At 32.3% G+C, this 13,179-nt stretch overlaps 1 protein-coding gene across 1 annotated transcript in view; it reads left to right on the top strand.

The window, feature by feature from the left end:
• CA8 (carbonic anhydrase 8) overlaps positions 1–13,179 on the top strand; it is a 152,675-nt gene that overhangs the window by 100,893 nt on the left and 38,603 nt on the right. The window contains exon 8 of the mRNA XM_074278741.1: positions 6,141–6,310. Coding sequence (XP_074134842.1) covers positions 6,141–6,275 — 135 coding nt within the window. The 3' untranslated portion in view covers positions 6,276–6,310. The remainder of the gene's footprint in view (positions 1–6,140; positions 6,311–13,179) is intronic.

Genomic DNA, 13,179 nt, shown 5'->3' with positions numbered 1-13,179 from the left:
AATAACAAAAGGAATCAAGAATGACAGACAATGTTCCCAAGGAATCTGATGCACCTGATAAATTAAAAATTTGAATTGAGTAAAAGAAAATATTTTTCTTCATACATCATAGGGTTAACTTAGGTAACTACTGCTGCAGGATATTATTATGGTAAATAGTCAGCATATTCAGTTGCATTGTCTGCTGCAGGATATCGTTAAGGGAAAGAGTCAGCATCTGTATTACCAAGGTAAAAAAAAATTATTCATCATGATGCTTCACTGTGGAAACTGCAAAACAGCTTGATTTAAGAAGCAATTTTCTACTCTGCTGTACTATTGACAATTAAGTACATTACAGAACGTTTATATCTCCTGTAGAATCAAGAATTGATAGAATATGGAACTGTAAGTTCTTGTTTAGCTAAATTTTTTTATATTAATACTGGTTAAAATGCCATAGAAAAGGGAAAAAAGATTGGAAGAATTACTTGTTCTATATAGAATTTGAATGAGAATATAATTCTTTCTTTCCAAGTCATTTATGGTCATAACCATTAAATAACTTTAAGATGAAACAGTGGCCTAAAAATTAGAAAGCTGAGATTAAAAACTGTTTTTCAGCAAGAATGTTGGCTGATTGGCAAATGAGATTCCAAGACCAGAATATATTTTTCATCACATCTCTCTATCCATAAATTATTTAGACAGGGCTTATCATTATTTGTTAGTTTTTTTTTTTCTTTTTGCCCTCTCTTTCGTTTTTTTTTTTTTTTTTTTTGCTCTTCTCTTAATATATTTTTCTGTTCATCTCACATTTCAAATTCAATAATTTACCTAATTTCTTCCTCTTTTTTCATCTCTTCTCACTTTCCATTCCATTCCATTCCATTAACGAATCAAGAAAATAGGACAGAGGAGAAAAGCACATCTTAACATTTCCATATTCTTGTGTGTATATTCATCAAAATCTTGGAAACAGAAATTTGAGTTTTTGTCATTCCACCTGATGACACCTTCTCTTCTTTAGACTTTAAGGTTGGAGTTTGGGTGGGGTGGGAATCAAGATAATATCCCAAATATCTGATACAATACCAGAGTGGACTCTAGGCTTGATTGGCTTGTGAAATCTGGATACAGCTAGCCTACATAGTTCAGATGCATTTTGTAGCCTCAGAAATTTAGATGGCAACATTTTCCTACTTCATAGACATGATAATTAGATATCACTGTATAGGTGACATATGATAGGTCTTTTGAAGAGGCTCGATCTCAGGATGGGTGAATTATGATTTTTTTTTCTATTAGGGTAACTTTTTTTTTTCTTTTTGGGGAGACAACTGCAGTTAAGTGACTTATCCAGGGTCACACAGCTAGTAAATGTCAACTATCCAAGATTAGATTTGATTTAAGGTTCTCCTAACTCCAGGGCTGGTAATCTAACCATTATGCTATATATGTGCCCTCTATCAGAATAACTCTCAAAGATCATACCAAGTGATTTGAGGTCTTTAATACATATAAATAGAGGAAATAAACAATGCCAAATGTAATCATGGATTTTAAAAGAAGAACTGGAGTGTAAAATTTGTGGAGTTGAAAACAGATATCTAAGGTATTCATTTGGCTGGATAGTGTATCATTGCAGCATTAACATATATTAAAATCATCTGTATTTTAGATATGTACATTTGATTTAAAAAGAACAATTTCAGAAGCCATAGAGCTATTATTCTATTCTCTGGATCCAGGTTGAGTCCTATCTTCTCTTCCCAAAATCCTTGATGTAACTCTCAGACTTTTTACCTTTGTTACCTTAGGCAAGTAACATAATTTCTCTTAGGATTAGATTCCTTAATTAAAAAAAATATGTTTTTGATTAGGTGATTTTTAAGGATCTTTTCAATTTCAGGTCTGTGAGCTACAATCTATCTATCCACTCGAGAACTGGCTTATCTGTTCATTTGATAAGCTTCAGAAAACAATGGCTGCATTATGGAACATTGTATGTACATCATATACTATGATGTCCATTAAAGTTACTGCTGCCCGCCTTAAGGATATGGTTCATGCTATTTTCCACTGTATCATGATGTTTTAAGTCATCAAAGGATGAGAAAGACAAAATATGTCACTAAAGGTACTTCAAGAAGGAGGATAGAATGAGAAAAAACATGTTTCTGTACTGACATATTTGGGGAGAATAGCAAGAAAGTACTGGGAATTTATATTTTTCAGTTTCTAACAAGAAATAATATTTGGTAGCAATGGACTTATGGAATAGAAAATCATCAGAAGTGGAGTATATAGGAGTAGGTAGAAAAATTTATGTCTTCTTTACACATACACACATATATACACAAGCACATATGTGTATATGTGTGTGTAGAAGTGAGTGTGTATCTAAAAATAACTTTATACATAAATGCAGAAGATTTGCAGTTCATCTTTAATTTATTAAAAAGCGCATATAAGGAATAATAGAACAGCATACTGAAAGAACATTTTGATTTTTCTCATTGGTAGAGCTTTTTAAAGATAAGAAAGATGAAACAAAAGTATTTTGATAGATTTCTCTCTATTTTCTTGAAATTTTAGTATGCCAAATAAAAGTGAAAACCATTCTTTAACTACTAGATGGCACATGTATGGATAAAAAGAAAAACCCCAGAAGCCAATTAAGACCAAATCTCAGCCACTTGCAAACTAGCTCTCTTCCACATGTATACTGTAGGCAATTTTAAAAAGGAACTTTTATGAATTATCTGTTTTTTTGGGTCAGTGAAGCATGGAACAAATATTTTATACCAATTAGCATGTAGTTTTTTATCTCTGTTACAGTGAGCTGCTGCCAGTCTAAGTACTACCTGTCAGAGAAGGAGCATTTCCAATAGAAGGATTGAATTTCTATCCTATTTTTGAATTTTAGATAAAAAATTTTGGGGGGAGGCAGAATAGAAAAGTCATATATACAAAGGTATGTGACAGTAACGGTCTCTTGTGTTATCTTGACATTTATATTTTAGTGAAGACTTTTATCCTGACATATTGTTCTGTTCAATTATCACTATATCTTTTTTTCCATTGCAGTAACATTCAGGAAACTAGAACTAGGATAACTCAGCATGCACTTGAAATCATTTGAAGTTGCTAAAGGATTTTGAGGGGTGGATATTTCAGAGAAATTGACATTTCATAAAGAGGCACCCCCTCAATCTCTGTTGATGTTTGAAAGCCTTCAAAGTGTTGCTATGATCAGAGAGAAGGGTTTCTTGTGAAAGAGTTCCTCCCAGACTACAGTGACTTGGGACTGTCGGTCTGTCGATTCAGTTCTTCTCTGATAGAAGAGACTTGTTTCAGGAAAACTGTCTGAGGCTGAGTCCTGAAACTTGAAGGTTCATTTTGAATTTAGATTAAGAAAATATAAAATTAACTTGTTTTCAAAAGAAGCTTCAAAGCAAACCTTAAAACAGGCAGTCCAAATGGAATATCTCTTGAAAAAACAACAAGATTCCACTGTTCTGTATTTCATGTTTTTGACAGTATTTATACTTACATTTCCAAATTAAAACTATGAGAACTCTGGTTTTCCTTAAAGCCATCTGATTTCTACTTATTAATCTCTTTTGCTGGGCTTTTGTGCTTTTGTATAGGTGTCACCCAAGGCTTTGTTCTGTGCTCTTTTCTCTTTATATATTTTTTTCATTCAGTGATCTCATCTCTTTTATGTACTACAGGTTAAGTTATCATCTCTGCCCAGATAATTTCCAGAGGTATTTCTTTCCTTAAATATTCCTAGGATACTTTGATCTTTTCTTTGACTTTTTCACTCACAATTTTCAATTATACTGTGTCTACTATATCCTCTTTCCAGTAAAATGTAAACTCTGAGGTTAGAGACTCTTAGTTTTTGTCTCTGCAGCCTCAGTACTTTGCAAAGTGCATTAGGTGTTTGATAAGTGTGCCACTGTAGTAGTGGTGCTGTTCCTACACTGAGCTGAGGAGAGCTAGGTAATTGCTCCTTATTCCCCTTCTGACATTCCTTTCCTTACTTAGTGTATATGGTGTCACTTCTTCCCAGTCATCCCTGTCATTCCCATTGAGTATTACTTTTTCTCTAGTCACTTTATTTCATTGCCTTTGAGAAAGAATGATTTTCCTCTAGGATTCTTAAATGTGGTAGTTCTTTCTATCACAGATTATGAAACTAGATTGATATAGTACTTGTGATAAATCTGTTTGCACATCAATTGAATTTTTCCAGTTTCAATTATAAACATTCTGGGGAGAGGCTGGCTTAGTTTTTATCTTATCTTAACTAACTCAATTCAGACCTTATTTTCTTTCCATTTCTTCTTGGGGTTGGTTGATGACATTTTGTAATCATTTGCAAAATTCTTCTGTAACAATTTATGTCTAAATTTTTATTTTAAGTTTGTGTTTGTCTATTGTGGTAATAATGATAACTTCACATTAACATAGCATTATTCTCTCAACAGCTCTATGACAAAGGTAATGCGTATTTTGTCACCCTCATTATAGAGGAGACCGAGATTCACACAGATTAATTCAATTTCTCATGATATGTAGCTAGGAAAATGTTAAGGGTAAAGTTGAAACTCTGGTCGCCTAACTTAAATTCATTGTTTCATATGATGTAACATGCTACTTTTAAAAAAGTTAAAAATATATGCTTTAAGATTTGTGAACACTTTATGTATTTTATCTCATTTAATCCCCATTAGAAACCTGTCTTGTCTTTCTAACAAGGTGATAAAATATTTGGGAGCTCAGGAACCCAGGAAAAGCCTAGGCTTTTCATTGTGGTAGCTTTTGTATTATTATAAGAAATTATGATAATTAATTTTATCTATTTGTAATTTTTAAAGCAAAAACTTCAATAGGTGATTTTAATTATTATAATTGTAATTGTATAGAGTGTTTTATTATCTTTATCCTTTCTTCTAATTTGGGGTAGACTTTTTAACTTTTAACATCACCAATCAATTAGTTGACATAACTTTGAAATTACCCTGGCATATGTCCTCTGTTAGTTTTTAGTTGATTAATTTTAAGTCTCTGCCTCTGTCTCTATGTATTTACCTATTTCTCATCTCTATAGTGACTTTGTTTGAGGCTTGCAAAATTTCTACCAGTATATTGGTTATTAGGTAATGAATTCTTTGGTCAGATTACTTTATTAAATGCTTGGAAAAATATTAGAATTTGGCACATCTACAAATCAAGTCACTAGATTCTCATGATTCCACTTTACAAGACACAGTATCCAAGAGAAGAAGCTAGTAGTTTTCTCCTATATTTTCACACTAAGTCTGTGCCCACAAAATTGCAGAGTTCAATGGGAAAAATAAGTTATATGTCTTTGACCCTGTGAAAAGAAAATAATTGATTTCCAAATTTTTCCTTTAAAAGCCACATTTGATCTCAGAAGTATAACCAATTTATTAGACAAATTTAATTGGTTTTAACTTAGGTTTATATCACATGAATGTTTTTGATCAAAAAATGCTAGAGATATTAAAATATGTTTGATATATGACCTTTGAGGATTATAGAAGCAATGTGAAAAATCCTAGATGTCTATTGATAAAGAAAAGCTTTTTTAAATGAAAAATAGTATAATTGTTAAATATTGATTAATAATACATTAATAATATCTTTTCATTAATTAAAGTTTTTCCATTAGACATATAGATGTTACATTTAAATTTTCATTTTATCTATTAATATGAAATGGAGAAATTCTTATCCTTTTTTACAATATAGTTATTAAACTTATCTAATGAGTTGTGGAAATAGGAAACATCTTATGTTCTTAATAATATAACAGGTGTCATTAAGCTGTTGTTAAGTAAGGCACAAAGAGAAGCTAGGAATGTTTAAAGACTGATGAATAGACTGAGGGCTTTGTTATTTGTGTTGATATTATCTTTGTTCTGCTAATAGGTATATGCTTTTTTCCCCTTGTATGTATTCTTAGATGGGAAGGAGTTGGCTAATTTGGGGCCAGTAAGGATGGATAGGATTTTTTTCTTTTTTAAAATCAGTTAAAAATAATGTTTCTTTAAAAGCCTTTATAAATCCTGATTTATTTCATTTTATATGACCTATTAATTGATTTTGTTGGGTTTTATTTTTAGATTGAAGAATTTCGAAGACTGAGGACCCATGTTAAAGGTGCAGAACTCTTAGAGGGCTGTGATGGAATTTTAGGAGACAACTTTAGACCCACTCAGCCACTTAGTGACAGAGTAATCCGAGCTGCATTCCAATAGCCAAAGAGACCAAGAATGAATTAATCTTCATCCAGGTATGGGATCATTAAAGAAAATGAAGCATGTAATAATGTAAGTTACTCATGGTAATTGATATAATTTAGCAGTTAAATAAATGTATTTCATTTTGACAAAACTTGTGACATTTTAGAACCTTGTTAATTACAAAAGTCCTAAGTTTATTTTAATATTTTCTGTATTGGAAAAAATAGTCTTTATCTCTTCCTTTCTTTGAATTCTTTCTCTTATAAACATATGTGTGCACACACACACATAATATATATATATATATATATATATATATATATATATATATATATATACACACACATATACATACATATGTGTATGTTTTTTTTTCCTTTGATGGCTAATGGTACTGGTGATGATATATGTAAGTATGCAAGACAACAATAATGGGAAATGATTTCTTGATCATTTATTATAATTACACTGAAGTTACAGTATTTATCATGCAAAGAATAAGAAGTATAAATAAAAGAGAACAAAGGAAGTATTATTAATGGATAATGGTAAATGAATGTAGTCTGAAAGTTTGAATTTTCACTCTCATTCTCCAAGTAAGTGATGGCCAGTGTGTTTATGGGGGTTCTAGATGGCTAGGGGCAACAATAATTTTTATTTTCTGTTGGGGTCAATATAGTGCCTCTAATTGCTGCTTATAATTTAGAAAAATAGACATATAAATTAGGAAAGTGTTTCTTGATTTGTCCAGCAGTCTATTCAGAAGTATTTATTATCTATATGCATTGAGTACTTCACTACATATGAATTAGATCACTGTGAACATCTTCCTTTCTTTTTCTCATCCAACAAACCCATGTCTTTCCATCCTTAAGTCTCCACTAGAGCCCATTATTTTCTCAAGCAGTTGTGCTACATCTCCCCTCACTTTTTCAGTCACACTCATTAAAAGATATGGCTACATTGGCCAATTTTACTTACTTTCCTTTTGCTCACTCCTCAACTCTTTTCTGGATTTGGATACCCCATAGAAGATGTTCTCTCCAAAGACATCAGCTGAAGTCCACTAAGTGGCATGGTGAATAAAGTGATAAACCATAAAAGTTTCTTTTCCTGGGCCAAATATATTAATCTTGGTCAGCCTCAATTTCCTCACTTGTAAAAAAGGAATAATAATAGCTTCTACCTCTTAGGATAGTTGTAGGGTTTGAGTGAGATTTGTATGAAGGTTTTGCAACCCTTAAATCAATTTGTAAATATTAATGATTAGTATTATGCCAATTATCTTTTTAGTTTCCAAATCTAATGATCTTTTCTTAGCTCTAATCCTTCCTGAATTATGGGCTGCATTTGATTCTGGAAACTCTTTCCTGCAAGGTTTTTACTATAATACATCCCTTACTCAGGTTCTGCTTGGATGGTGAAGAGGATAGGATGCTGAACTTGGAGTCATCAGGAAAGTCCAAGTTAAAATTTGACCACAGACACTTGCTAGGTCTGTGAATCTGCCCTAGTTTCCTCATCTGTAAAATGAGAATAATAATAGCATCTCTCTCTCAGGGATATTATGAGGATCAAATTAGAAAATAATTGAAAAGCACTTAGCACAGTGCCTGATGCTATATAAATATTATTTATTATTATTATTATTAGTTTGACCTCTCTTTTTCATTGTCTTTTACTAGTTTATCATTCTAATATGGTTGTTTCCCAAGATTCTTTTTGAAGTCTTTTATTTTTCCTCTACATTTTCTGTCTTTGAATCTTCACTAGACCCTCATCAGTTTGATGAATTCAATTATCATATCTACTCAGATGACTGTAAGTTATATTTCTGTCTATCATTATCTATCTATCTATCTATCTATCTATCTATCTATCTATCTATCTATCCTTATCTAGTCTGAAGCTCTGGAGCTTTGGTACTGCACCATCAATCACCCATTGACATTTAAAACTGGATGTTCCAGAGATAGTTTGAGCTCCATATATGTAAAATTGATTATCCTTTCCCATAAATCATTTACTTTTCCAAACTCCCTTATTTCTTTCGAAGGTACCACTATTCTTCCAGTCTACTAGCTATATAATCTCAAATAACATGGACTTCTTACTTAACTTCAATCCACTTAGCAAATTAGTTGTCAAATATTGCTATATTTTAAATGATGATAATGCCCCTCATGTATGATCTCTTCTCTGTTCTCACATAGCTGCTGTCTTAAGCCATGCCCTCCTTACTTCTTGCCTAAATTATTGCAACTGTCTCCTATTTGATGTCTGCCTCAAATCTTTTTACACTCTAGTCCATCCTGCTCACTGCTGCCAAAGTAATTCTCTCTAAGCACAGATCTAACCTTGTGACCAGGTGATTCTTCTATTCAATAAACTCTAACAGCTTCCTATTTCCTCTAGGATAAAATAGAAAATCCTGTTTAACTTTTTTAAAGAGTTAAACTCTGTTTAACTGTTTAACACTTGTCCTACACAAGTTGGCCCCCACAGATATTTTTAGTCTCCCTGAATAGTATCTCCCTTCACCTTGGCAAACTGGTTTTTTCTCTACTCCTTATATGATATTCCATTTTTTTTTGTCTCCACTCCTAAGCACTTGCCCTCTCACAAGCCTGGAATATATTACTTTCTTACCACCAACTCATAGATTCTGTCTCTTCTTTTAAGATGATCACCATCTTCCTGATTCCCCCCAAACAGATAATGTCTTCCCTTCCAAACTCTCTTTTATTTAATTAATTTATAGAGTTTATAAGGGGTTTGCCTGCATGAGTTCAGATTGATTAACAGAGTCACACAGCAGTCTATTTTTTCCTACCATGGCTAAGATTGGCCACCTATGCATGTCTGGCATGGTCAAAAGAACTCGCTTCTTAGAAACTGGCTATACAGATTTTTCTGCAAGCTCTTTCTGCCATGTGCAATGAGTGAAGATCACAGCTTTTACTCTCACTATTTTTCTTTGCTCTAAAAATCCAAAATAAGCCTTAACTTTCTGTTCTATTACAGAAAAAACCATGGCAAATCACTTAATCCTGTTTTCCTCAGTTGCCCCATCTAGAAAATGAGCAGGAGAAGGAAATAGCAAACCATTGCAGTATTTTTGCCAAGAGGTCACAAAAATATAAATATTACTGAAACAACTGAATAATAAAAACAAAACCAAAAATGTGTATATTATGCTGTCTATATTTTTATACCTATTTGTCTCTTCCATTTTAAAATAAGCTCCTTGTTAGTAGAAATTGTTTCATTTTTTGAACTCATAGCTTTTACATTTAGCATAATCACGAGCACAGAGTAGGTGCTTAATAAATACGTATTGATTGATTGATATATAGAATTATGATTTTAATAGTTTAAACGTTAAAACAAAAATGATAATTTAGCACATATGAAAGATGAACAGAGAAAATAGTCAATAAAAATGAATTTTTAACTGGAAAATTGCCTTCATATAGATGTATAGAGTTTGTAATGATGATTAATAATAATTCACATATGCAAATCAACTTATGGTATGCAGAGAACTTTCTTAAAACAACTCCATGATGTAAATAGTATGAACTTTTTTTCCTTTTTCACAGATGGGGAAACTGAGACTTATGGAGAGATGATTTATTCATAGTCACATAACTAGGATGTTAGAACTGGTACATAGAGCCAACTTTTAAGCCTAATTAAATAAGTTTTCTCTTTTCTTCTATTTGAGAAACCTGCTACATAGATTGTGAACATTTTGATGCACTGAGTGTGATTCTGGAATCATTCCTTTATTATAACCAAAGACAGACTATTCCTAGGATATAGACTTAGTGAGAGGCTTGGCCTTAGTCTCCCTAGCATTCCTGAGCAGTTATAACAGCTCTGTAGGGTTCACTTAAACTTCTTTGTTTCCTCTCTCATTTCATAGAGAACTAGAAAAGGTGACATAGTTATACAATGGTATGATCACTCCACTATAATCACACTTATCTGTGAAGATTTTTTAAGAGTATTTTCCAAAAAGAAAAAGGAATATTTCCCCCTATTTGAGAAGCTTGGTTCCTTTCTCTCTTTTTCAGAGACATCATGACATAGTGGTTCTGGAGCTGGGGAGCCTGAGTTCATGACCTTCTGCCTGTCATGCTTAGTACATGTCTAATTTTAGACAAATCATTTGACATCTCTCGATTTCCCTTGCCTTATCTGTTGGTTTAGTTCATGGATTCTTAAACTTTTTTTACTTGTGTCTCCCTTTCAAGAAACTTACATGACTCTGAGTATATAGATATACAATCCAAACATTTACTGATAATAAATCATAGTTTCACAACACCCACATTTAGTTACATGACCCCATTTGGACTTACAACTCACAGCTTAAGAAGCTTTGGATTAGACAACCTCTAAGGCTGGAGATTCTTTAAAAGAAGGTACCTCATAGCTACTTTCATATTTCAAAGTTATTGATAAGCCACTGATCTTCACAAGTGAAAAACTCTAACAATTTCTTAGATAATAAAGACAAAGTTATCTTACAAATTTACTTCTTACTATACTTACTTTGATATCTTTTAATTAATATTCTGGCTAACAAAGTTTACTTTTCATTTCCTATAGTAGTAAGAATGAGGAAAAAGAGAAAAAGAAGTTTCTTTGGATGATTACAGAGATTAGAAGATCTAATGAGAACTTTTAGGAATTGAAAAGATTTGGGCACGTTTGTAGATAGTAGAGAAAGAACCTGCAGATGGGGATGAGTGAAGATTAGATATAAGTAGGATATTGGGAGCAATTTGCTGGAAATAATGGAAAAGATGGGATTGATGTTATGTGTACTGAGAAGGCTTACCTTTTCTTAAAAGATTTCAGCAAATGGGTGATAATATCAGAGGAATATGAGATCAGAACAGGAAAAAAGGAAGCTTGAAGTGAATGCTTTTATTGTTTTTGTTATTTTTGCTTAAGCATGAAAAGAGGTCTTAAGCTGAGAGGGTTGGAGAAGGAATGGTACTGGAGACTTTAGAAGTGAACATTTGGAATAGCCTCTGTGATGAATGGAATAAGGAATCCATTAGATAGTAGAAGAATTATTATAATCACAGTCAAATTGTAATTGAGTAACAAATTTGTAGAAGACTCTTACCATAATTTCATTTTTCAAAGCTTTTTATTTTCAATTATCAATAGATAATTTTCAACATTCACCCTTGCAAGACCTTGTGTTCAGAATTTTTCCTTCTCCCTTCCCTCCACTCCTCCCCCTCGACAGCAAATAATCCAAAATGTTGAACATGTACAATTCTTCTATTGTGCAGCAATTATCATGCTGCACAAGAAAAATTAGATTAAAAAGGAAAAAAATGAGAAAGAAAACAAAATACAAGCAAACAACAACAAAAAGTGAAAATTTTAAGTTGTGATCCACATTCAGTTCCCATAGTTATCTCTCTGGGTGCAGATGGCTCTCTCCATCATAAGATCATTGGAACTGGCCCGAATCATCTCGCTGTTGAAAAGACCCATGTCTATTAAAATTGATCATCATAATTTTGTTGTTGCTGTCTATAATGTTCTCTTGCTTCTACTCACTCCACTTGGTATCAATTCATGTAAGTCTTTCGATCATCTTGCTGATTGTTTCTTATAGAATAGTAATATTCCATAACATTCATATACCATAATATATTCAGCCATTCTCCAACTGATGGGCATCCACAAAGTTTCCAGTTTCTTGCGACCACAAAGAGGATTGCTACATTTTTGCACCATTTCATGCCATCTTCTTATTTCCAATTAAGAATTTGTTAGTAGGAGTGAAGGAGTTAATTTTGTGAGTAAAGAGGACTTCTAATGGTGGATAGATGTAGATTATTTCAATACCTAAAATTTTTAGTTCGAATACGTAGAATACACTGAAAATGGTGAAGCAGATTATATAGAATCAAGGTACCATTTTATCTATAAATATTTAATGAAATAACATCAATTCACCAAAGGCTTTCTATGACCTTTTAAAAATATATATATATTTTTTGGAAGCCAAATAATATTCAGGTTGGGAGGTGATAATAGTGGGGTGTTCCATACTCATTGATCCTGAGAAACCTATTTGTTGATTCAATAAGAACCACAGAGAGGTCTTTTGTCTTCCGAGTGCATATGTCCGTTTCATAACAAATAATCTCTTAAGACATATAAATGAATGATATCTATTCATTTTTAGTGATTTAAGTAAATCCAAATGCTGCCAGAAGGAACCTCAAAAATTGTCAATGATTTTGAAATTTTTTGGGCAAGAAACTAAAAGTTAAAAGAGACTCAGGTTGGGTTTTTTCCCCTATTGCCTAATCAAGAGATGCAAAAAAGAAAAATTAATTTGGGAAGTAGACAACTCACTAAGAATGCAATGTCTGAAAATAGGATTAGTATTTCTGGATCATGGCTTTAATAAAGGATTGATAGACTACTGGTCAGAGATGGAAAAGTTTGGTTAGAAAGCATTTTTCATGTATCTTTTTTTTCATTTTTAAATTTTATTTAGAATTTTTTTCCACAGTATATATGCATGAGTAATTTTTAAAATAATATTATCCCTTGTATTCATTTTTCCAAATTATCCCCCCCTCCCTCTACTCCCTCTCTCCATGACAGGCAATCCCATACATTTTACATATGTTACAATATAACCCAGATACAATATATGTGTGTAAATACCATTTTCTTATTGCACATTAAATATTAGATTCCGAAGGTATAAGTAACCTGGGTAGATAGACAATAGTGCTAACAATTTACATTCACTTCCCAGTGTTCCTTCTCTGGGTGTAGTTATTTCTGTCCATCATTGATCAACTGGAAGTGAATTGGATCTTCTTTATGTTGAAGATATCCACTTCCATCAGAATACATCTTCATACAG

The sequence above is a fragment of the Sminthopsis crassicaudata genome, chromosome 1 (assembly GCF_048593235.1).
Source record: "Sminthopsis crassicaudata isolate SCR6 chromosome 1, ASM4859323v1, whole genome shotgun sequence".
Classification (NCBI taxonomy): domain Eukaryota; kingdom Metazoa; phylum Chordata; class Mammalia; order Dasyuromorphia; family Dasyuridae; genus Sminthopsis; species Sminthopsis crassicaudata.
The sequence above is the reverse complement of the archived record's forward strand: the minus strand, read 5'-3'. Positions and strand labels throughout refer to the sequence as shown.